Consider the following 26,440-nt stretch of genomic DNA (forward strand, 5'->3'; position numbering starts at 1 on the left):
TTTTCGTAGCTTAAAAACTAACCCCAAGATACCACACAATCCAGAAACTGTATTAAAAGCTGAATATTACAAATCTGGCATTAATTACAAATTCCAACCCTAATGTCAGTTGCATAATAATAACTTTTTTTTTTGAGTTAGATTTGCAAAAAGGGAAAACCCAAGCCTACAATTCAAAACCATCGTAACCTCTATATTTACTTTTTCTGATCAGATTACTTGTGTACCAGCATTCATTGGTTAGCGTATTTTAATGTTTATAAACTAAATCTTGCAGCAGTTCTTCAGGAAAAATGGTAATTGCAGCTATATTTAGGTTATTTCCTTTGGGTTTTTTAATTGTTTCTTTTATTTTTCCCTATCCTGTCCTGTCCTGCTCTGTCAGAAGCGTCTTTTGAATTTCCTTAGTATTTTTTGTAGCAATGAGAACTTTGACTAGAATAGAAGAAGCAGCATGGAGTTAGACCATGTGTGATGACAAAGTGGTTTAATCACATTCAATAGACCATCAGTTTTTTAGTCTGAGTTGCTGTACTCTTGGTAACTGAAACTTACTTGATTTAGAAATGAGGGTCTGTAAATTCCTGAATTCCTAGGCGTGAATCAATATTTCTGGGTGTGAGGTAGTTGCCAACAGTGATACAAAATGTTTCAGAGTCTGGTTTAGGACTCTGGCACTTGACAAGGGTTCTGTGCTTTAACTATCAGATGATTCCTTATCAACAAAGGTTGATTTCCAGCTCTTCAGAACAGCTGTGTTCAGATTTTAGAATCTGCATCCGGAGGTATTTATAAATGCTGCATTCCTGTAAGAGGGACCTCTGAGAAGTACCACAGGCTCTTTACCCATACCACATCCCTGGATATTCAGAGAGTACACTGATAACTGTCATTCAGAAATCTTAAGTTTAAAACATGGTAGTGGAAAATTGCTGCTTTGGGAATTCCAGCAGAGGTGAAAGAGACCGGTCCAAAAAGCCAGGAGACTGAACTCCCATCATATTCACAGATTTATTGGATGACAGTGTAAACTTTTCTACCAGTGTACTTCAGACCAAAAATGAAGGGAGATTCCTCAAGTGGAGGAGAGAGGTTGGCTATTGGAGTGTTTCCTCCAGATGTTGGCTACCAAGGCTGTGAAAAGGGGCTTAACCCATCCCTTGCCTAACTCCGTGTGCCCCAGTAACTTAGGCTGTCCCTTACTAGTGCAAGCTGTGATAATGGCTTTCCTTATGTGGAACTGTGTTTACAGAAATCAGACTGAGTTGGTCTTACAGGAGCCATCATTATCGCCTCTTGGTAACCTTGCAAAGCAAGGGACTACAAGCCACTGTTCTCTATTTTCATAACTGAGGTAATTAGTGCCTGGCATCTGTAATGGATATAAAGTATATAACATCAGAGTTTCTGAAATGACACTGTTTTCATTATATGCTTAATTTTTCAAAGAACATAAAGGCAGCTACATCAAACTGCCAAAGAACCTTTTTTAATTAAAGCCTCTATCTTTACACGTGCTTTTTTCTTTTCTTCTCAAGAGATGTAAATGGTTTGAGCCATGGAGAGAAAGATAAAAGGAACCCCAAAGATTGTTTATACATAACCTTTAAGACTGTAGCTACTTATTTTGCAGGAAAGATTATTTTGTCTGGTTGATGTTGGAGCAAGTTATAGAGCGGTGTGACATAACTCAAAGTTGCTTTGCAGTGCTACAGAGGCAGACAGTGACTGGAAAGATGCCTTACCTAGTACTGGGAGGTTTCACCTCACACTGTAGATCCTGCATCCAGACTTGGTGCACTTCTTTCCTAGAGGTGACATTCTTATATCTACTGTCATTCAGCTGTTTATGATCCATGCTTTGGATTGCTTGATTTGCCTGAATTTGAAGGAAAATACGAAAGTGGTTTACAGCTGGTTCCCCTTGGCTATCTTGAAGCTTCCTCTGCTATAGCTTAGTACTTGAACTGTATGTGATTGTGCATCATTGCTATAGTGTGCCTTATATAGGAGAAAGATTAGAACAACACGACATTGTATTTATCCCTGGAGACTGGACATAGCTCTGAAAAGCTAACTCTGAATCTATTGTATAAATCTCCCAGACTTCTTAGCCCAGGATTTTACCTAGGAAGCTTGGGATTAGAATCCAACTCATTTAGTTGGCAGGACAGAATTTGAATGGAAGGTTTCCAGTCTGTTTCACTGAGATCATTTAAAAACCCTGTAGCTTTTTTTGATTAGCCTTGCATTGGCTACCAACGGCATACGGTTCTGCGTTTCACTGTAGGTGCTATTTGATCTCTTAGTGCTAGGAATACTGGTCTAACAGCCACGTAACTTTGGATAAGCTGATCCAAAAGGTGAATGGTTATTCAGGCAAAGTTTACTGTTTGTTTTCCTGAGATAAAGACTTAATGTAAATGACTAAATGTAAACAAAAGCAGGACTTCAGGAACTGGCGCCTTAAAAGCTGGAAGGCAAGAGTTTGGAGACAACTAAAGGAAGATCAATTCACAAGAGCTGAGTACAGATAGCACTAATTTTTATCTTTATTTTTATATTTTCTTATATATTATCTACAAGCACAAGCTTTCATATTTTTTAATGTAAAAATGCATACATAGTTATATATATAAAAAACAAATAGCCTTGTAGCAAACTGCCAGATGCAACTATCCCCAGGTTTGGGGACAACTTGTCTGGATCCAAGTGCAGACTTAATGGCTGACCCTCACTTCCATCATTAGTTGCACTGAACCCCGAGATATGAAGATTCTCAAAGTTCTAGGGAAGTTTTGGTTCCTGATCCAGGTCTTGCAGCATGGGCGTGACTAACTCTTCATCAATTGAAGATAAATATTTAAAAACTTCATAAATGGCAATCAACTTGTTGTAGAAAACAAGCGTCCACCTCACCTTTCTTCCCCCTTTTTATTTCTCTTTGTTCTCATCCTTTATCCACACAAATGAAAAAGGGTAGAAGAGAGGAATTTAATACTAGTGTGTCATATGCGTACATTTAAATAGCAGTAGTAGAAACAGAATTTAAACTGTTCATGTCTGCTGTGCAAAGGCTACTTAATTTGGGTTTATGTTGCATTTGGCCTTTTCAATGGTTCAGCACATTTTGGCTCAATTTGTACATTGTAGAAATAGGACATTTTTATAGCATAGCTAATAATATTTTGCAACATGGTGAGCAACAGTAAATTAGATTGCATTTAATACTATGTAGTATGCATCAACAAATTATAATATACTATATTATAACTGACTTGACAAGCAGCCCATTACACAGAGGAAAAAAATTAATGAACAATTAAGTAAAGAAATCTGTGTTTGTGCGGGAGGAAGGGTCACAAAATAGAAGCCTCCTTTTTGCCTGAATGTTTATCATATTCGGCAGTTTCCAAATTCAGTCTTTGCAAAGGAATGTTACTATTTTTATGAGAGGTTCTTTATGTAACAAGTCATGTTTGCACAGTGGAACATTTTCTTTCACCAGGATTTTATAACTTCCCCATACCGGATAGTGTAAGCAAAGATGTAACTTGCTGAGATTCTTTTGGAAAATATTAGGGCCATAACTGAGCTTCTCTTTCCTTTCAGCTCTCCCAGTATGAATATGATTAATTTATTTTCTGTTGTAATTCATATATTACTTTTTTGTATTTTAAATGCAGCTCTACTCTGAAAATCAAGGCAGAATTTTAGAGAAAAAAATAGTTGTTCTAGAGAGAGATAAATCAGTTGCTTAGAATACCGACATAAGGGCTTACATCGTCAGGTATGCCGCTCTGGGATTTACAGGTAAAGATTTTTTTTGCTTCAGATTTGAGCAACATCACCGATTTTAAAGATAACAGAATGACTTAGTGCCTCAACAAACTCTCACAGTCGCTCCTGATGTTATAACATAGGTGACTGCAAGTTCAGGCCTTCAGCTAATGACTTTTGGTGCATTAATAGGCACTAGCTCATTCTCTCACACTTGTATTGATTCCGCATTACTAACAGGACTAACAAGGCAAAATCTGACTTTTTACAGAAGTTAGAGGTGACCAATAGTTTGGGAACAGATGTGTCAGAGATGGTGACGTTTCATCTGTTGCCAGAACCTCCTACCCAGAACAATACAGTGAGGTTTCCACTGCAGTGTCTGTAGCTGATGTACAGCAGCATACCTGAATACGGGGGCCAAAACACAGACACTGATTCCAAAAGAGCGAATGAATTTTCACTATCTAGACTGAGGTAAACAGAGAAAATAAATAGCAGCCCAAATAAAACATACATTTGAAAGTCATGTCCTTTAATGTTGATTGGGTTAGGGATGTGGGTGAGAGAATGGTTTAAAGAAATTTACTTCAGTGAAGTACCTTTAAGTCCCTCCTGTTGAGAAGACCTAAGTTAGAACTTTTCTCTGTTCACAGGGATATGCAGGCTTGATTATCCAGTCTGTTCCACCATTTATGTGGCTTACTATAACTGCATACAGCGCTATGCAATCAAGTATCCTCACTCTCCTACATCTGTGGCAAATTGTATTTGATAGAATTTTGGCATTCTTTCCTCACAGAGGCAAATTGACCATACAAAGTGCAAAGCAGTGGAGAACAGTTGTGAGTGGTTTGCTATGAGAGCTGCTTTTCAAAGGAAAATACCATTAATATCCCCATGTGTCATCCTACCCTTTGGTTATGGTTCCACATGATGCCACACCGAGATGCCTAAAGGTTTCCAACGTTACTGGTAAGAGACATAACCTGAAAGTCTCCCCAGTCCTGGTTCTTGCATCTATTACTTCTTCTCGAGGAAGGCCTCAATACTACAGTCAACGAGCCAAGTGGGCACGAGGACATGAGGGACAACCTGACAGCTGGCTTAAAACAAGAGCCACAAGGGAAGAGGAGGAGAAAAAACGGGATGCTTTGCATCTCAGGCACCAAAACCTGATAAAATACACTTTCATTTGAATGTGCCAAATAAACTTACAAAACCCTGTGCTGGTTTAAACCACAGATTGCTTCAAACAACATCTGGAAGTTTGAACAGCTGGAAGTTATGGCCTTGTGATACAGTAAAGGCCATTGCCATCTTTTTTACATTTGGGACTTTAAATACTTGCCTTTACCGTGGTTTCAATTCTTTTTCAGTAAAAGACAGAGTAGGAGGAACTACTTGAATTGAAGTAAGACCAAAAGCAAAAATGTAAACAAAAGCTATAAACTACCCATAACTAAATCAATAGTAATATGGTTATCTGTTTAGTTTGATTTCCCAGCACATACACTCCAGTTCCCCCAAGTGCAGTACTGCACTTTGAGGGGAAAATGCTGAAATGCCACTGGACCAGCTGATAGTTTCAGAGGATATGGAAAAGCAACTGAAGTTCAGACCTATTCAAATGTGTGTCCTGCTGGCTAAACACTCTAGGGTCTAAAAAAGACCTTTTCTATATTTTTTGCATACCTTGCATACACTGGCACTCAGATTTGACAAAATACCACAAGCAAGGAGAGTTTGGAGTAAAAGCACACAATGCACCACTCTAGAGCTGGTGAAAGGTGTCAGATGAATCTTCTGATACAACACAGCAGCTTCTAAGTGTATTCAGTCCTTGAGAATACCAGTTGTGATGGTTGTTGCTGGACTGAGAACTGAGTCTTACTCCCCAATGGCTACTGTGTAGCTGGCTGGCTGGAAATGGTGTTTAGGCACTACTATCTTGGGGGAATTGGAGCCAGCATTGTAGAAGCAGAAGATGTTCTGTCAGTGCCAATCCCCACAATCATCTAGTCCTTTGGATTTTGTTTTGTTTTGTTTTTTTAATGTTAGCCGGAAGCAGTGTGGCTAAATACATTTTGAAACAGGAAAAAGGCTGACCCATGTTACTCAAAAAGGACAGTGGTGTGGTTTGTCTTTTCTATTTTTTTAATAGCAAAGCTTTGACCATCCTTTAGTAAAACGCGTTCTGCTTGCTTCCTCCCTGCCCCAAGCTAATATGCTCTATAACGCTTCTCTGGCTTAGTACAGCTCTTTTTAGCTGCTGATTTTTGTAAGCATCTTGTTAATAGCCTGCTTGACATGGGTGGTGGAGCTCCGTCTCCGAGTCTTGCCCTGCACCATCTTTCGACGCCGTACCTCACGACACAGCTCATAGAAGGCCTCCATAATGTTGCCTTCTCCTGTGCAAGCAGAGCACTCATAAAATGCACATGCTAGTTCTGTGGCCAGCTTTTCACCTTCCTCTGTGCTGACCTGCCGGGAGTGATCCAGGTCTGCTTTGTTCCCCACCAGGATCAGAGTGACGTTCTTTGGTTTTTTAACTTCATCCAACAAGTTCTTAAGCGGCAGCACTTCCTCAAAGCTGCCTCGGTCCGTGATGTCGTAGACCAGCACAAAGCCTTCACCCCACCGGACGTGTCCTTCTTTCTGAATAGCATCCTCCTGTTTCGAAAAGACAGACACCAGCCTTTAGAATCTGGTTTTTGGAAAAAAACACTGGTCCTTCAGATAGATGTTCATCCCCAAACCTGCAAAGCCATATCCATCTCCTTGACTTTGTACTATCTGCATGTCACCTTTTTTTTGTGTGACATAGGAGACTTCACTCTGTCAAGGTGTTAAGAGCTGCTTCTGGGCAGGGTGGTAACAGGCAATCAGAACTGGGACTCTGCTGAACAATATCCAGCATGCAGACATAGGACTGTTCAGTGTGAGCACCTGCCATGTTTTCCAAGCAAGGAGGGCTGGCTGAGACAAAACCGCTCTACGTTTTAGTGGGAATCATTTACCAGGTGACATTTGTGTGGACACTTGTGTAGGTCACCCAAGCCTCTGGCTGTCGAGCTTCAATTGACTGTAAAAATAGACTATGACTTAGTGCATAATAATAACATATATTGCATTTGCCCAGAATCAGAGAATGAGAACAAGATCATTTTAATGCTAGTGTAAATTCTGCCTTTGTTTGTTCATCCTGTGTTTGAAAACTTGAAATATGGTTCCTTACAGAAGGGTCTGCATCCAACACAGTGGGTCTGGCAGCAAGCTGTTGGTGGGGACGAGGGGGGGACTCTGCTCAGAAGCAAATCTCAGTCTCCAGAAGCGGTACGCTGGCCACCCATTACATTGCCACGACTGCACTCCCCTTCTCTACAGTCTATCTTATTCAAGGTATTGGATATTAATACATGTAGCCACGCACCTGACCAGCTGTGTCTAGTATCTCCATGGAAACCACTTCATCATCAATGGTAGCTTGGTGACGATACGTAGACTCTAAAATAAGAACACATTTTGCAGAATGTATTAGAAGAAGGTGATTTTTTTCTATCTTCCTTATGGCTACCCCAGCACAAGATGTGTGATAGGACATATAGCTTCACTAAATTTCACTTGTTGGAGCTCTTCCAACCAGTCTGGAGCACACTCGAGTCCTGCTTTCTACCACTGAGAATCTTTTACCTCTCCCTATATGGCACAACTCTTTTTTTCAAATGTCTTGTACCTACAACAGGCTATACCTGTGGACCCTGTACTCTGCACCCCCAAAAAGGATAATCTCCTTCAGTAAAGAGAACTGCAAGGCAGTATTTCATATTCACTCATAGGAATATGAAAATTCACTCAAAAGTTGCTGCTCTCAAAGTATCCAGCTCAAAAGCTTGTCACTGCTTAGCTTGAAATATGGCAAGATTGAAACTGGTATGGTTGCAGATCAGGGAAGTATTCAGGCTAACCACTAAGCACAGGCCTTAAACTATGATAAAATTACAGAACAGTTAGCTATTTTAGGAATGTCTCTTGGAAACATGCTGAAGTCATCACATCGTCCTCTCCTAGCAGGGGCTCCAGCACTGATTTCCCTGTTCATGTTTTATAAAGAATTGCCAGTGGGCACTAAGCATTCACACTACAGGAAAAAGGTCTCAGGTTCTGGAGCCAGGCAACTAATCAGAAACCTAATGACAAAAGGGTTTATTTTATCCTAATGAGCTGGTATGTTAAGTGTGATAGCGTTTGACCTAAAACTTGGAAAATGATCTGTGCTAACGTTCAGATTTATTACTGTTGCTAGCTCACAGATGTCCTATATCAAAAGGCAAACGCATACGTTGTAAAACCGACTAGTGTAAAACTAGGAATGCTTTGCATTGTCAGAGATGCAATTCTTTTATTTGGTGCAAATCTCCTCAACGGGAATGAAGGGTAAGTTGAAGGAAACACATTTCTCGAATCAGAACTGCTGAAAGGGTTCGCGTTTTATTGGATAACTTTTTCCCCCCCTACTTACAAATGTCACCTCTTTATAATCATGAATGTTTGAATGATGTAAGTGCTACAAACACTCTTCCCAAACCAAACATGTCACTTCCCTCCTGTGCCACCCTAATTGCTTTCAGTAGTACAGCTGCATCTAATAGGGACAAATGGTCAATTTAATTAGGCAGATAACAGCCAGTCTTGTTGCAGGGTTTCAGGCAATCAAGGCCAGATTTGTAGAGGCAGTAAGGTTGCTGAAGGATTTGTAGTCCTACCTTTGTGATCCTGAGGATATACCTACGGAGTAGAGTAAGATAAGTTTAAGTTTCTCATTGTGTTTTCTTCTTCCCTTCTGGGTGTCCTCCTAGCTGCAATGATTCTCTCATGGGAATGCAGAAAAGCAGAAGCCCTACCTTGGTGTGGAAGCTGCAATGATGCCTCCTTAGCAAGTAATTTCAGTAGCTAAAAATCTCAGTGCCAGGCTGGGGTTCCCTGTGCACCACTCCATGTCTGAAGTTGCTTAGGAATTTATGCCTCATTTCTTTGGGGGAGAGCAGTGCAAAGAAGGGGCAGTTCTTTGAGTGACTAATGTGATGTTGGCTCCTTAGCCTTTTAGGCCTTGTAATGTTTGCGTGCCTTCAGCCATCTAGCCCTGCTAGATGAGCAGCTGTTGAGAATGGGTCTGCCAGTTTGAGGAATTGCTTATCCATCTGTACTTGCAGTGTATCCATGAAATGTCCTTAAGGATGCAGAGTGTGGTAGGCTGTTCACCATGAAACTGGAGAATAAATCTCAAGGAATAGACTCATGCCTGCTGCAGAAAAGCAGCATGATTCTTAAAGGCACTTGAGTTCTCAAAAAAGGATTTTACACTGCAAATATAACTTGCTTTGGCTGCCCACCTTAGGGTGGAATTTGGTCCTGGATGAGAAGCACACTGATTTGGGTCAGATTAGTGTAAATATATCTTAGTGAAAGGGTGTCTGTTTCTGTGCTTTGGAATGTGCTGCAGTTGGGTGAATTTTAATGAGGAGTGTAAAACAGCTGGATTTCTAAAGCATTCTGGGTGTAATTGCAGGTGTGGGCCCTTCTTTAAGGGAATAGAAACATCCTAAGAATCTGGTGATCTAGTGAGTTACAGGCCCTGAGGTCTTGAATTCCAGTTAGGTGATGTTGAATGCCCTAAAGCCTTAAGATCCCAGAGCACCTTAGGTATGCATTGCCTTGCTTTGGTATTTGTTAGTATCGTTTTCACCGTGCCCCGTTGTATTTTGAGACGTTCAACCAGAGAGGTGTTAGGTGACTTTAGATATCTCCTGGATCGCTAACTGAAACCATCTACAGTGCAGGTGTCTGTCTCCGCTAAGTACCCTTGACTCCTATTAGAGCTGATGAAGTAACGTAGGTGGTGGGTTTGGTTTGTCTGATCTCTTTTCCTGGGATGAACCACACCTTAGAAGCAGAAGTCTAAAATTGATCTGATAAATCCAAGCTCTAAATGTCTTGTCCTTTTGTCATCGAGATCAAGTAGAAAGGGCAGAAATGTAAAACTCTGTGCCGGTGATGCTCCTGAGACTCTGGGCAACTTTCTGAGCTCCAGAATATCATTTGTATCAAGTCATGCCTACATATTATATCTTTAGTTATATGGCTAAAACCTCATAGATGTAAAATAAACGTCACAGCTGTGTCTTGCTATCCATGCACGCAGTGTCACAACTGAACTAGCCTCAAAGCAGAACCAGTGATCTGTTGATGATAGAGCCACAGTATGCCTGGCGCTGTTAGCAATGTGGAAACACAGTAGTCGTATTCAGCTCTTTGCCGAATTTCGATGCAAGTAAGTAAATCTGACCCATTATTGTTGTTTTCAGGGTGTAATAGGCTTCTGTTTGTATTCTCAGTAACTGGATAAAAGGTGTTACTGACTGCGTTGCTTTGACAGCTGACATTGTTGTTTTCAAGGTCCTGCTTTGGTTATAATGCTGTAATCCCCTAGCGCTCTTGTTCTGCAAAGCACTCTTGATTCTGGCAGTTCCATCTTTTGAGAAATTAAAGCTTATTCTAGAAATATTTAGACTCTGTCAAGAGGCCTGACAACCATGTTGCAAGTGGTACCTGTTGATTTGTTTTTTCAGTCTGAAATATATTGCCACAGTAATTCATTAATGGAAACCTGATAAAATTTCCAAATCACCACATCTGCAAAATAGTTTCAAAAGAGGAAATAATGGCTTTTGCAAAAGGACTTTTTTCCTACCTTTTACAAAATCTCTTTCTATTCTTTTGAGCTGTATGATTTTAAAAAAAAAATTATCCAAAAACCTACTAAATTTATACAGAGAAAATTTGATGTCCGTGATCCACAGGGTACCCATGGATATGGATATTCAGTTACAGCTTGATCACATCACATCCCTGTGCAAAGCTTATTGTGACATATTCAGTAGAGTTTTGGCCTGGAGGACTTAGTCCTGTACAAATAGTTTTGATAAATGACTATACTGAGCTAATCAATATATTTGGTCCAGAAGACTACATTTTTTCTAGGGAAAAATTATCATCTGAGAAGTAATGGCTAGATCTTGGTCTATATTCACAATGATGTAAAGATCTGATTTCAATACCTCTTTATTTTGGAAAGACAGCATATAGCAGGGGTATGGCACAGCTCTGGGAGGAAATATTTACGTAGCAATGCTTTACTGCTTTTAGGAAAACACAGTAGGAGTGGGTAAACCATTTAAGATGAAGCAACGACATACACCATTTTACACTTACATTTAGGCTACAGCATGGTCTTCCTTTTCGCTGTTAAGTACAGACGCGCACAAACTTCACTTCCATCCAGAATTTTAGTTCATTTTAATCAGAAGTTTAACCAATAACTTTGGTCTCGTGGGGGCTTTCAGCCAGTTGGAACTGAAAGCTGCTAGAGATCCAGAAAAAGAGCTGTTTGTGTAATAATTATAGCTGAGTTTCCAGACCAAAAAGCTACAGCTAATAGGGTTGAACTTTTAAGTTAAAGTCTTGTTCAGTGATGCTGCAGGAGTATGTTTAAAAGTTCCCTTAATTATACCGATACAGGTTCTTGGTTCCCTCGTTCCCCCCAGATAAACTCCCTGCTCAATTAGACCCTCGTGATCTTTGACGTTCATCAGAATGGCACCTGTCGCTATCGCACTTGAGAAAAGTGACTTTGACAGCACTTCAGAAAAACAACTTACCTCTGTTTTACTAATCCTAGTGTTGTCTGATCTTGTTCTCCAGAGCCTTGACTCAGTCTGCCTTTGCGAAATCTTTCCCCCTGTGCATTTCCTAGTTGCTCCAGGGACCTTTTATACGACCCCTGTAACTAGAATAAACTTTCCTAACTCCCCAAGTCTTTCCTGCCTTCTTCCTCCCCCCACCACTAGCTCTACTGAAAACTCAGCTGCATGTATTTTTATTCCTTGCTTTAGCTGCTGCTTACTCCATCCATTATTTACCTTATAGGATGCCTTTTATTCTGCCACCATCACTGAATTTACAGGAAACACAGTTCAGCCTTTGTCATTTAGAGTACAACTTTAACACTGTCACGGTGCGCTCCATGTTGAACGTACCCCACATTTCTCTTTATTATCTGATGTTGCAGATCCAAGAATAAACAAAATGGGTTATTTATTATATATTAATAATACCATCAGATAATGATGCCATGCATTGCTATCATTTTTATCACGTGTCGTATAGTAAAAGAAGAAAGTTACCGAAAGAAAATCGCAGAGTAGTGGTTTTAGAGGAGCCTGACAGCTCTAATAATTGGACTTGGCTTTTCAGCGTCTTAAGTGTTTCTGCAAATGTAACCCCAAGAGTCAGGAAATACAGAAGGAAAAGTTCCAGAAGGTTGTACAATACCTGTGAAATACTCTACACGGTAAGATTATCGCACTACACAAGCATAAATGTAAAGGCACAAAATTAAACCGAAACGCGTGCATGAAAGAACAAGGTATTTGTTTGCAGTGATATTTAATTCCACTCTGGGGACTTCGGCCTGCTTCACGTGTAGTCTGCCTTTGTGAATGTTGCTTTTGGAATTGAAATGGTGACGTGCAAAGGAGTTTCTCTTCTAATTTTGCTTTTAGCTTTTTTGACTGCCTTCTGTGAGGCTGCGTTTGCCGCAATCAGAGCGGTGACTGCAGTACAGCACGCCCTTCCAAACTAGTCGTGTTAAAGCTGAGGGCAGAAAAAGTCATGTGGCAGGCACTGCAGCCACTGAGTATGTCCCAGCATGACAAACTGCTTTCAGTTGCTGGTTTCAGTCTGAGGGGAAGCTTTCAAATATTTTCATTCTGTAGGCTTCAGGTGCTGTGGGGATTCGGAGGGGACACGGGACACTGGGAAGACTCTGGACGCGTGTGAAGAAAAGAGATAGTGTGGTGAGGAATATTGGGAGCAAATCCATGAGAAATGAGGTTTCATTAGGCTTCCTGCTTGCTGAGCAATTTGGATTCATCATATTTTCCTCTTTTTAACTAAGTGGCTTACATAGTCCCACTAGACTATGCAATTCTTGCCTTGGTATAAAAGGATTTGTTGCATCCCCAAAACTTGTTCTTCAGGTAAAATAAGTGGGGGGTATAAAACTATCGTTGGGAGATATAAAGCTAGCCAATAGGAGAGCAGGCTTTTCTTTGATGCCTTGCTACTTGCAATAAGTAAAATATCTATTTTGGCCTCCAAACAGAAATCCTAGAACGCAGAGTTTTCTTGGAGACAATATTTTAAAATAATAGGTAATTTGTCCACTTTTTTGCTTCTACTGCTTATGACTTTCTCCTGGGTGCTAAGATTGTGGGTTTTTTTGTTTATTAGGGGTTTTAGGGGGGAGTGGGGAGGAGGTGGGGGGGCAGTTACGTTCCTGTTCCTACAGGCTCTCTCCTTAACTAGTTTTTGCTGGGATAGGCAGAGAAAACATATACAGATACTTAAGAAAACTGGATTTGTTAAGGCATGCTAAAAGACAACCAAATCAATAAAGCTCTTGCAGTGTTAAGTAGTAGGGAATAGAAAAACAGCTGAAGCCTTGAAATTTAATTTTCTGATTTAACTTTCCCACCAACACCAAGTGGAGGCATTAGTTTCTGGTGGGAATTACGTCTATGACAAGTTTAAGTCTAAATAAACCATTTCTTGCTAACTCTTTTTTTTTTTTTTTGATTGTGGCAAGACGTTTTTTTTAGTGAAGCTGTGTAAGTTTCACCGTATTTCTGCCAATATAAATGAAAACTAACCAGTGAGATTTTTCTCACACTTAAAACGAGCAAAACTGTGCCCCTGAAGGTGCAGAAGCAAGCACTGGAAACTTCTGCTCATCTGGAGAACATTTTGGAATACGATGAGCAAGAAAAAAGGGGGCAAAATATTTTGCAGCTGTAACTACAGCAAGCACAGCCGCTGCCATTCCCAATTTTGCTGTTTGTATAGCTACGGTAAAAAAGCAGGGGGGAGCAGTATTTATATTACTGGCATTAGGAATATCTTCCTCTTGAGACTTCTTGAAACAAAATAAACCTTTTTTTGTTGTTCTTTAGATAACTGCTTTCCTTTTGTATTTTGTATAACTTTAACTTTTGTATTTTAAACCTCTTCCTCTGCTGATCTCAATTGCAATTTCAGTATTTCAAGTCTTTGTCATGCACTCTGGGAGCCACTGTCAGGGGTTTAAGATGCTATAGGTCCATATCCTTACAGACACTTCAGAGAAGTCAGGAATGCTTTTATGGCTCACTTCCATAATATGTTCAGTATAAATTCCTATTGCTGAGGACCAACAGTAAAAGTGATGCAAGATGTTTTCAATTTGTATGAAGTCAAGTTGCTTAATGTTTCTACTGTTTTCAGAAAAATAAAAGTCCAGGAAGATACCTACCAAGGGACAAATGGAACTATTGAGGGACTAAACCTGTTACACACTGAGGCAGAAGGAATGAGTAATTTTGTTAATAAAAATTAGTTAGGGACATTAATGGCTAGAGTCTGGCTCTAAAATAAGGCTGTTTTCCAGCGAAGTATTAAGCACGCTTGTCATGGTATTCCCTAAAGCACAGATCGGCAGCTGTTTCCCCAGCCCCATATGTTTGGTTATTTTTACATCTCATTTCGGCAGAAAGTCAGTAGTGGACCACATACATTATTTCTAGTTATGTGCTTGGATAAGCTGTAGTTGTTGACATCTATGCTCAAATGAAATATGCAAAAGACGAAGTTTTGCAAGATGATGATCTCTTTCTCCCTCCCTCTTCTGCTAACCCTGGAAAATGGTTATTTTTGATCATGAGCATAACAATGATCTGATCTATAGCACAACATAGACTGTAGTATCCTGTTGTGCAGCAATAGGAAGAAGGGGTTAGGAGGAGAGATTTCCCTGGGCTGCTTTCATCCTGAGGCTGCTCTTCCGTCACCCTTTACACCCCAGGGCAGGATCTTTACCTATCAGGAAGAAAGGACCATCATTGACTGATGGTTCCTTCAGCCTATAATTGAATAATGGCTGTTTCAGTACTGACCCTTTTGTTAAAAGTTCTGTTTGCTGTCTGGCCTCTCAGCTGATGGGACCTTAATATTTTTAATGGTAGAGGCAGGCAGTAAACCTTCAGGAACGTTAAAACAAACTTGCTGAGTGAGCCACACGTCAAGAAAACTACAAATTTCTAAATAGAACCTGAGGGGTGATTTAGGTATACAAAGATGTGTATTTCTTCATCCTCAGGATTTGAAGTTCGTATTCAGACTGTATTCCAGCTGTCCAGACAGCATGCGTGTTAGCTGCATAAACCAGAGAGCAAAGACAGTCCTCAAGGCTGAGGTAAAGAATAGATATCAGCCTTTTTCTCTTATTTCCCGTTTGTGCACCTCCCTCTAACTAAAGTGAATGTGTTAATATTTAGGCTGTAGGAAATACATAATTTCAGTTATTACACTCTCCTGGATTTACGGGATGATTTCAGGGAAACCAGCAGAAAACAAGGCATTCTCTCTCACCTGTGTGGTAATACTTAAAGGCAGGGTAACAGACCATAGCCTCTGGGCTCTGCACCCTGACACAACCCGTAACGCGCAGGGGACGTTTCCATTATAGTCCATGTACCTGAGAGGTCTTCTGTTGACTGATGGTAGCCAGAGGGCCCTTGGCCTACAGCAGTACAATGGCAGAGTCTCTGAACGTGGGAAGTCTCCCACTGGATTTGGACTATTGCCTTTAAGAAAATGCTTATCTTCATCTGTTCTACTGAACTGGGACTACAGCGGAGAAATTGTTGCTCCTTTCATTCTGTATGGGAGCTAGCTCAAACTCCATGGCTTACAGTTTTTCAGTCTGAGGTTCAAAAGCTTCTAATATCAGTACTTGATTTTTGCCTAAAGCCACAGTGAGTTGAAGATGGAAGCACATGTGGTTTTCCACTGAAATTTTCACAGTCCTTGTGCTTCAGCGAATGGCGTGAAAAGCACTGCAAATTTTATTGTGAAGGAGGTGCTGGAGCGTTAATGCCTAATGCCAGCTTTTCCAATGGATGGAAGAGAGTCCAGAACTCTTTTTCAAGGCTGCATTTTGCAAGGATTAGTCCAGAAAGTTAGTTCTGTATCTTTCTTCTGACAGAGTAAATTACTTTTACTCAAGTCTTTGCCTCTATGGCTAATCTGTTTCCTGAATACAAGCTAGCTTGGTTATAGACCCACTTTCAACTGTTTATGCTGTTTGTACAGGTCTGTCCTTCTCGGGTGTTAAGAGAAATTCAGAAGTATAGTCTAGGCTAGAAACATTTGTCAGGGTTGTAACGTTAATTATATGGTCAATTTGGAGGTGCTTATGTATCATATTTGCAAATAACCCTTGTTGTCCTTGAATAATGCCATTTTGCTAAAAGAAGCCCCAGCTATACATATGGTTATATAAGCAAAACTACCCTTTTCTTTCTACTGTTTTGAAGGGGGTGGGGTGGGAAGCTTCTCTGCCACAAACTTTACCAATGGAGGAAGGCCTTCCTGCCAATGTAAACTATATCTTTACTAAGTGAATTCTAGTGTTATTGCTACAGCGATGAAATTTATAAGCCCCGACCTGGTCTATAGGAGACAAGAAGCTCTCTGCTCTCAGATGATCCAGAGCACTAATAGAGATATTTCTCTCTCTCTCTCTCTCTCTCAAGCGCTTGTTTACCTAGTGTAACTTTCTGCAGTCCTCTGGCTGCTTCATGCTATGCTGGAGAAGAATGGTGCTGTCATGAGCCTTCCATAACTAAGCAACTGGGACAGTAATTTGTACCACCTTATCTCCTACCTTTACTGCTTTACTGATACCTACGTGTTTTAACCATGTCCAATGGTTTCTTATGGGCTGAATATATGTAGCCTTGGATAGGATTTTACAGAAACCCCAACTTGATCCTTTGTCCAGCTGTAAAAGGAGCAAACAAAAACCTGAGCAGTTTAAAGAAATTGTGACTTATAGTTAAAAAGGAAGAAAAGATGCCACCATTAATCTAGTAGTCCTGGCAAAATTGATTGTTTTAAGACCCAGGTCTGTTTATGGTTACGTCTGCTCCTTCAAAATAATGAACGGTCTTTTCTCTATCCTATTCAAATTATGCAAATTCCTGTGCTTTTTGTCTCTCTCTAGCTTCATAGGTGGACTGTTCCAGCATACGCTGTTCTGCTGATTATCTGTTCAGAGACAGTCTTTCCTTTCAGAAGATGAGCAAAGTTGCATAACATATGTGAACAGCTAGAAAAAGACATCTAGGAATAGTATGAGAAAGCCGACTAACCTTTAGAAAGGTCAACTAGACTATTAGCTCCTTAGTTGTTAATATTTTATAAGTAGACTTTTTTGTTTAAAAGATCAGTCTTTGGACAAATGCTTGGTGTTTCTGTGAACTCTTGATAAGTGAATCTTAGCTTTATGAACCCGTTAGTTACTTAAAGGACTTTATAGATGAGAAGCAAGAGGCAGAGAGACTGCAGCTTGCCCAGAGCTCAGCAAAAAAAAATTCGTGATAGAATCGAGAAAAGAACTGAGGAATCTTGTCTTCTGCATGTCCTTGCTATTTTTTTTCCCTTCCCTGTAGAGTAAAAATGGATGTTATAAGAGCCCATACCTCAGAAAAGCACCTGACTCTCCCATCAGCACATAAAAGTGCTAATACAGAACAAATGACATGGCCTAGTTCATAATGACCTGGCTGAGTGAAGCTCCCAGGCCAGCTTAGTGTGGTGCCTCTGTTCTTCCCCAGAGAACAACCCACAGCCTGTTCTGATTGATTGATTTATTTTAAGTCTTGGGTATCCCAGCTCTGTTTTTAGTTAAGTGAATTACCCTGAATTATATTACAACAATGAATCTGTTCTCAGTGAGAATGCTATGAAACTCATTTTAAGAAGCACCCACTTAGCCACAGCGATAATCGGTTTTCTTCTTTCATTACCTGATCCAGAAGATTCTCCCTGTTTGTCATGGCTTATGGAGGCAGATAATTTGCTCTTGCCTGTAAAAATATTTTGCAGGCCATCAGTGCTGTCTCTCTAATGATGTGATGACTCTTTGGGCTTCCTCTTCCTTTTTCCCCAGGAAAAAATAAACTGCCCAGTTCCCTTGATAATTGATTCATCATGTCCAATTTTAATATCTGTCTCATTTGTTTGATTGCAGTATGTCTCCAACTTTGAGTTTAGCTGATGGCATCCTAAATGCTGGGTTCTAGGTGCTGCTACTAGCTAACGGGGCAAATTGCTGAGATACAGACTATTATTCATTTTTATCAGCACTGAGAGTAGTAGCTATTCATAGCAGGCTTTAAAATTGTGGTGTGAAGTCTTGGACAACTGAAGGTCATGGGAGTTCTGCGTTCAGGTCAAGACTTTACCTGCAGAGGCTGTGCGTGTGCAGAGCTGCTCATGGGCCCTCACACTGTAATGTGGCCAAATTAAGATCTCTGCCCCTCCACATGATGACAACAGGACCTCAGTTTTCTGCTAAGGTTTGCTTTTTCATCCCTGTGGAGTATGTCCATCCCTGGGAAGATGCTGGCTGGCAGGTACTGGGCATTTATACATCTGTTTTTGTGGTGACAGGCCAAGGGGGTCTGGCTGCAAGAGGACAGCCTCCAGCTGCAGGCTGCAAATGGTCCATGAACCCAACCGCCTCGGTGGCAGGCAAACTGTCAGCCTGCCCTCACCCGGTTCCTGGCAAGCAATACTGAAATGGTACATGGGAATGTTTGTCTTCCTACTTTCTTTTTTTTTTTTAAATAAATCTGTCAATAGAGCCAAACTAAAATACAGTATAAATATTTCCAGTTCTGTTTTAAATCCACTAAAGACATGTTGCTGGTGTTTGTGAAGCGTTTTTTAGACTGTGGGTTAAAAGGTGCCCTAACCAGGCCAAGAGTCTTTAGACCTTCTAACACCACAACGTACTGTCTATTAGTTTGTGAGCTGTATTCTATTTAAAAACACACACAAAAAAATCACAGAGTTCTGGTAAAATTCATGTGGTGACCCAATTCTGTTTTTCTGTATATATTTAGCTAGTTAAAGAAGACTAAGTTGAATTCATATACCTAATATTTTAGAAAACATCTATATCTTTTTAAAAGTGCAGTTCCTATCTATCTCTACACAGAGCTCTTTCTTCAGACCTTCTAATTGCAATGTGTAAATGGGATAGTTGTGTGATTTATTATAAAAATTGAAACTGAAAATGCGTTTATCTTGACAGTGACAGGTAATCAGTTAGCTGGAGTGATTAGGCACCATTTAAAAAAACAAACAAAAAAAAGTAAGGAAAAAAAAAAACCCATGGCGTGAGGCTGACAATGACTTGCCAATTAAGCAGAATCAATAGAGAAGTCAAGTCTGATGGTTAAGCACTCTTGGAAAATGACTTCTGCTGCAGCTGTTACCCCTTGGCTGAGAATGGTAAAAAAGCACAGTGGTGCACATTTTTGTGAAGACCAGTGCTGTCATACAGTGGCCTGCAAAATTTGGTAATATTCCTCATTCATGCTCATCCCTCCAGAGAATCTTATTTTGTAATTTATAATTTTGGTCCTGGAGACACTACAAATATGGTCCTTAATTTTTCTCTGGCAAGTTAAAATAGTAAAGAATAGCTATATTTATACATACATATATATGTTTTCTCTCCAGTTACAGTGTGCCATACTTGGATTACAAGAGGACAAGAATTTTTACTCTCATGCTTAGCTTAGGACACTGCTGAATTTCCATCTTTAAGCTTTTCAAAGCTTGATGAAAGGTTTCCTAAAAATAGGAATTGTCTGGGGATTCCTGGCATTGGAGGGCTGGTAGGTGGCTGAGAATTTGATATAAGAAATAAACTATAAACATGACATTTTTGTCACAGTCCCAGTGATTCTGGCAAAAAAAAAATCCTGTTGCTTAGTAGCTAGCTACTTTGCATCTGTTTTACTCCTACACTTTCAAAATTACTTGACAAACTTGCTTCTTCTCAGTGCAGGATAAATGGATCTCACTGACACAACCTGAACTTTTAAACTTTCTTTCCACCCAAATGCCAGTCCATTACTCCTAAGAAGAAACATATCTATTTTTGTAGAACTTCTCAGTAAATTCAGCTATGCAATGTGTACAGATAATTAGATACTGTAAGTCACCACAGCGTGACCATGATAAAGACAAATGCCTTCTTTAAAGTACTGTTTCTCAAAGCTTTTGAAGGTACAATTCCTTTCTGTTTGATCTCTGAAAGCCTGAACAGTGGTTAGAATTTCATGAGGCTTTTCTAACACTTCAGACCCTCCTTTGAATCCGGTTGTGATCCACGGTTTGAAAAACAGTACTTTAAAAAGACTGCTGTGAGTGTTTGGTCAGTTCTGCCTCTAAATGCTTCCACCAGAGATTGCTGCCATTAAGAAAAAGGTTATTGACAATAGTTCATTATTTTTTGTTTCTTAAACCTTATCTTCTGAGCAGCTTAAAGAACTTAGCTATGTTAAACAATTCAAGCTGTTATTCCTCTCATCCAGGTTAGAGAATATAAGTTGGAAGAAATCTAAATTTTTGTATTCTATTGATATAGGAGTGTTGCCCACACAAAAGCGTTCCATGTTGCAAATAGAAGACAATTAGTTTCCTGAGGGTCGTGGTTAATTCAGAGTTATATTCATTTGTAAAACTGCAACGCATGTCAAGTCTTGTATACAGAAAAGGACAGACTTCTGCTAATGGGGCAAAAACCAATACATCTTTCAGCATGTTAATGTCCTCGTTTGTGTGTTTAAATGAGGCAACAAGGATATTTTTGCATGCAGTGTCCCTGTAAGGCATTGAGGAATTTAGACTATATTGATACAAAAAACTTTAGATACTTGTATCATTTTCAGAGCTTGACAATACATCAGTGACAGAAATGTGAAATATTTTATTAGGTAAACTTCACATTATCCCACTATGTAGTATAGGACAGGTGACAGGTATAGTTCACTGATGACTATATTAGCAAATAAAAGATATATTTGAGTTCAAGGTTAGTTCTGAGAATTGTTGTTCTGAGAGGAGCTTTCTGATATCTGTCAATCATTCAGGAAAAAATACTGAGTATGATACTAGATACTTTGCTTTGTTGAAAGAGCTGCTTGAGTTTGGCAATGAAGTGTATTAAACTTGTTTGCTGTGCAGGCTTATATTGTTTCTAGTATATCTTTAGTGTGACCTCTTACAGAAACAAACCCAACAAAGAAAAAGGTATTTAACTAGAAAAATCTTCATTTGACTCTCATAAGGAAGTTTAAGAATGAGTTGGCAATAGATTGTAGGAGAAAAGGAAACTTCCTGGCCCCTTACTGCATGTGTGAATTACTTAGTTCTGAGGTTTTGAAGGTGGCTTCTAAGATTTGGCTGCCCTGTTTCAGACTTCTTGGCCTGGATCTTCTATGGACCCTGAGCATTCAAATATATGTTAACTTAGGAAATGCTAAGAATACTATTGGCCCAAACTTTCAAAAGAGGTCTGTAATTCAGAGCAACTGTTTGCAATCTGTATTTGAGACAACTGTGCCAGCTTTTCAAAAGTGCCAAACACAACACAGCTGAGGGGGTGCTATGGAGGAGAAAGTGCTCATGGGCTTTTGCTGATTGGTGTCCCTGTCTGGCCACCTTAAAACTGAGACGCGCACTTGAAAGCTGAGGACTAAAAAACTTACCTAAAGGTAGTTAGAGAGTAAATAACTGTAAAAATTATTCTTTTTCCTTGCCTTTTTGAGATCTGTGTACCGGATATCTTATTCTCTAGCAGTTGCTGGTTGCGTTATCCACAGGCAGAAAACTGATCATACACTAAGTATTTTAATTTTCAGAGTGAAATACTAATGCAGTTGCTTTCAGTGGCAAAATTCCCACTGACTTCTGTGTGGGTAGAATTTTGCCTCATATATTAATTCAGCTTTCATTTGAGTGCATAAGTGCTTCTCTATTCAGCCATCTTAGCTAATAATTTGTCCTGGCTTTAAATCACCATCAGGTTTTTTAGAGCAAACTTAAAGGTTGACTGAAGCTTGGAATTTTAACTCAATGATTTTTCCATTACATCACCCATGCTATTATATACAGTGTACCACATGTGTATAGGATAACTCTTAACTTACCTAGTGTCGGGTCATACTCCCAGATGAACCGTTTGGTCAGGAAGCGTACAACAAGAGCTGGAGGAACAAAAAGATTACAGATGAGATGCACAAGCCATCAACTTGTCCAATTTTTAAAGTTTTGCCAGCAAGCGTTCCTGTGTTAATGCTCAGGTTGTATCTCTTCTGTGAGTAGAATTCAACGCTGCTGCTGGGAACAGTCAAGGTCTTTTCACTGTTTGAGTCTAACTTACCCTTTTAGAAGGGGGAATGTTTTAAAAAAAAAAAAAAAAAGGGGGGGGGGGAAGCCCCCAAAACTTACAGCATTAACCATTTACTCATGTAACAATGCAGAACAAATGATATCAGAAGTTTTTCAATGGCAGACTCTAATTTTCTTTCTTTTTCTCTTGTTTTTTTTCCCCTTTCTGTGTCACAGTAGTTTCTACCGTTAAAAAGACGAAACAACCCCTCATTTGCAGTGCTATGTGCAGATGACCTGTTAGAGAACGTTAATTCTTTGGCTATGCAAGGTCTAAAGCATCCAAATGGGAAAAGGAGTGGCAGGTTTTGAACCAGGATGCTTTGAAATGTCAAAACCAGAAGCATTCAAAATCATCTAATTCCTCAAAATCTTTCCCTTCAGGTTTTAAATCTTGTAAGAGCAAGTATATAATTAGCTAAAGAGTTTGCATCTGTATTTCAGCACACTTTCCTTGCAGCTATTTATCTTCCATATTTTGCCTACCTGTCACTGGGAGCAGTCAGCTATTAACATCTTAAACTTATGGTCAACAAATACAATTAATGAATTTGGAGAAGTGTAAGTAAAGCTTTGGGTTTTAGAGCACTGGATAAATACTTCTCAATTTCAATTTATGGAGTAAAACCTTGCTACTTATATTCTTGTATGCAACTTTGCTTGTCCTTCCACCCCTCAAGTTTGCACTCCAAAGGTTTTGTCAGGATGTTATGTTCTAGCCATCTAACTTAAAATCAAGAAGCACCTTCAATTTCTCGTGGTGTAAATGAACCATTTATTACTGCCAAGTATTCAAAATCCTTTCCGTGCTTCCAAGATGGGGACAGAAACAGCACTGTATTAGCTGCAAATGCAGTGATTTCAGCTATGGGAAAAGTTTTCCAGGTGGTACCCTCTGGGTTTGTGTTCTGGCCATCTGCAGCTGAAAAAAGAACAGTAGGAGGTGGCATATAAACCTAGGTCTGATTCTTCTTGAAATGAAAGCAATAGGAACATGCCACACCCCCTATATTTCTGTGCCCGAGAGTAGGACAAGGCTCAAAACTCAACAGAACAAACCTAACTGATTACAGATTTACAGAAGAATGAGTTATCAGGAAGGTTTAACTATGCCTTATGCTTGGAGGGGGTAGTTAGAAGCTGATATCAAGGAACTGAGGCCAGTACACAAGAGGCAGTTTCAAATCAGGGTTATTTTACAGGTGAATGTGGCAAATTTCAGCCAAAGTAACCTTTCAAGTCATAGCCCTAATGTGGGTGCCATTAAGCTGGTAGAAGATATTTCTGTAGCTAATTTTCAATCTGTAATGATGTCTGTACCAGGGATTTTCTTCCATGCTCTACCTCAGCTGGAACAGTTTAAGCATTTTGACATTTCAAAAGTTTGGTCATAACTGTTCTCTAATTGCTAGTAATTGGTTCTCTAATTGCTAGTAAAACACACAGCATGCTTTTTGTGTGGGCTTTTTTTTTTTTTTCCTCCTCCCCTGTTTTGACTGGGGAAGTTTTGAAGGGTAAAAGTTTTTCTGACATGCTTTCAGAAGGCTCCTTAGCAAATTCCTTTTAAAGAAAAAGGTTTGAAAGATGCTCCCAGGAGTACTGTGACCTATTAGGTTGATAAGCTTGCTTGCTTCAGGGTGCAGAACAAATAGCACTAGATCTATTCCAACTCATCCATCCTGCACACGCTGTGGTTTTCACAGATGCTCTGGATGGTTAAGTATTCCCAGAAAAGTTAGCTGGTACAGAGAAGCTGGTAGCTTCATGGAAGCAGAGTGGGCTCTCAAGTGAACTTTAAAGACGGAAATTTGTTCATTTTAATTTCAGAATAGAGAATATATGTGGGTGTGATCATGGTCTTTCTTCTTTCTCGGCTATCGCTATTTTATTATTTCTAATGAGCACCACCAACTCATACATAGCAATGCTGTTAAAGAGGAAAAGAAAACCCCGTGGGATGGCCTTTATTGCGGTGTGCTTGCACCCTGCTGTATTATGATGAGGGAGGGCTCCTGGGGTGCCAACTCACAGACAGCAAGCATTTTGCTTGCCGTGTAACCATTGAGGCAGGCGGGCAGGGTCTGTGCAGTACTGCACAATGGCAAAAAGGCAGGCTAAGAACTGCTCTCCCTCTGGTTATTCAGCTGAGCTGGGCAGCCTTTCCCAAGGCAAACACTTGTTGGTGTTTAGAATAAGTGGAAGGCCTACGTTTAAATTGTAGCCAAGCAGAAACTTTCCTTACCTGTCTTCTCATAATCACATTAAAAGTGAAGCTTAAGACTTCTAACTTATCTAACTTATTTCACAGCTATACTCCAAAGGAGAAGCAGTGACATGCTGCCTGTGCTGCAGTGCCTTGTGCTGGAGCAGGTGTCTGGAGCTGGAGTAGCTAATGGAGAAAGGAAAGACGGGAGAGAGTCGGGGTCCTATCCAACTTTTTTCATATTTAAACATGTTCCACTAATATGATAACCTTGTACAGTAGATTGACATTGCTAGAGAGGAGGGCTCAAGTGCCCTATAAAGGGGACTGGATGAAAATCAGTTAAGCACTGATGTCTGAGAGAGAGGCGGTGGACTACAGCAGCTCATGAGAAAAAGAGGGAGAAGAGCTGATTGCAGTGGTAGCCCAGATGAAGGAGGTGAGGTGGTGACAGGCAGTAAAAAGGAAAGGTAGAACTGGACCGCGACTGCTGAGGTGCAACTGTACCTCTGTTCTCCCAGGTTCATACGCTAGAAGAAAAGAGACAGGCTTGGATGAGTGAAACAGAGGTGAAGAATACGAGATCACAGATGTCAGCTCTGGTGAGGAGCGAGAAAGTAGGCTGCATTTGCCTCCAGCAGGCAAGGCCTCTATGCAGAAGTCATAAATAATCAAATACTTGGGAGGGAGCTGAATGAAAGAAAGGGAGGTGGGGAAGAAGCTTGCCACCCGTGGGGCCAGATGGCAATTAGTTTCAGTTGCTGGCAGGTCTCAGTGGGAAGCCCAGGGAGTCACTTGCTAGGCAGGGCTGATAACAAAGTACTTGCATAAGGCTGCCTTGTGCCGGGTGGAAGGAAGTATAGTGCCACCCTGGCACAAGGCGGGGTGGATGAGCATCTCTTTCAGAGCCCCGTGGCCTGAGCCAGTATGAGTGCAGGAGCGTATAGAGCCGCTGTGCTGGCGGGGCTAGCTCTGCTCAGCCTGTCCTCCCGTCTGGGCTGGCTGGCTCCTTCACTAGCAGAAGCCAGCATCAAAAGAGTTTAAACAGCCCTAGCTCAAAGTACTCCTGCTGTCCTTCACGCAGTCCGTCTTATGGTGCTTCTCACTTCCGCACGTTTTTACAAGGCTGAAGACTAGTAGCTGCGTTTTACGCATAGGGGATATGAGATGCTCTTGATCCGCTGTCTTGTTTGTAAATGATTGCAAACTGTTTTGGACAGGAAGCATCTTCGCTTTTGAGTCATTAAGGGTACTTGGCACCCCGGCCCCTGATACCAAGTTTTGTTCTAGAACAATATATGTGACCTTGTGATCTGATTTGACTGAAAGGAGTCAGTGAGAGGAGAGATGAGGAGAGAATGCAAGTGCTCAGAATGCAAGTGCTCAGGCTGCCAGTGGGGGAGACCAGCTTGCTGGCTCACGCTGCCTGCCCTAGAAATGGTCCTGCTAGAACAGGGGAATTACTGTGCAGCCATTTTGTTTATGCTGACTTCACTTACTGCCGATTACATCACTCTTGTTTTAGTAAAGTAAAACTTCTGCCAGCAGAAGAATCAGAAATGAGAACATTAGCAAATCACTGTACTTAGAACGATAGTACTCAGATTTCTGCGTACTTGGCATACATGACATTTCAAGCAAGGTAACTTTACTAATGCGCTTAACAATGCTGCGTGTAAAGAACTGAGATGGGAGCAACTTCCTCCTTATCTTAGCATGGGTGTGTGCACTCTGTTCTGTGACCCATCATTAGCTTAGTTTAGACCTGCTTAACTCTAATATTGATAATCAGCCAAAAATAACCCAACATGTTAAAAAAAAAAAATCCCCCCAAAAAACCCACAACTGCAGGGCTTTGACTCAAATTAATATTGAGGTTGAGAATGACTGAAATACATTTTTTTCTAATTAAATTAGATGACTAATTCCAATGTTAATATTAAAATGATCGTTTCCAGTGCTCAGCTATGAAGAAAGGAAATGCTCTTTGGGGCAGGCAAGATTCAGCTTCATGCAGAAGCTGAATGAAGAACAGAATTTCAAAACTGAATT

The 26,440-nt window shown here is 40.3% G+C and overlaps 1 protein-coding gene across 3 annotated transcripts in view; it reads right to left on the reverse strand.

The window, feature by feature from the left end:
* Window positions 1-2,528: 2,528 nt before the first annotated feature.
* RERG (RAS like estrogen regulated growth inhibitor) overlaps window positions 2,529-26,440 on the reverse strand; it is a 110,518-nt gene continuing 86,606 nt past the window's right edge. For all 3 annotated transcript variants that reach the window (XM_068948147.1, XM_068948164.1, XM_009679800.2), the window contains 3 exons: window positions 21,945-22,001; window positions 7,214-7,287; window positions 2,529-6,453 (listed from right to left, as the gene is read on the reverse strand). In XM_068948147.1, the coding sequence (XP_068804248.1) occupies window positions 6,046-6,453; window positions 7,214-7,287; window positions 21,945-22,001 (539 nt within the window). In that variant the 3' untranslated portion in view covers window positions 2,529-6,045. The remainder of the gene's footprint in view (window positions 6,454-7,213; window positions 7,288-21,944; window positions 22,002-26,440) is intronic.

This window comes from Struthio camelus, chromosome 1 (genome assembly GCF_040807025.1).
Source record: "Struthio camelus isolate bStrCam1 chromosome 1, bStrCam1.hap1, whole genome shotgun sequence".
Classification (NCBI taxonomy): domain Eukaryota; kingdom Metazoa; phylum Chordata; class Aves; order Struthioniformes; family Struthionidae; genus Struthio; species Struthio camelus.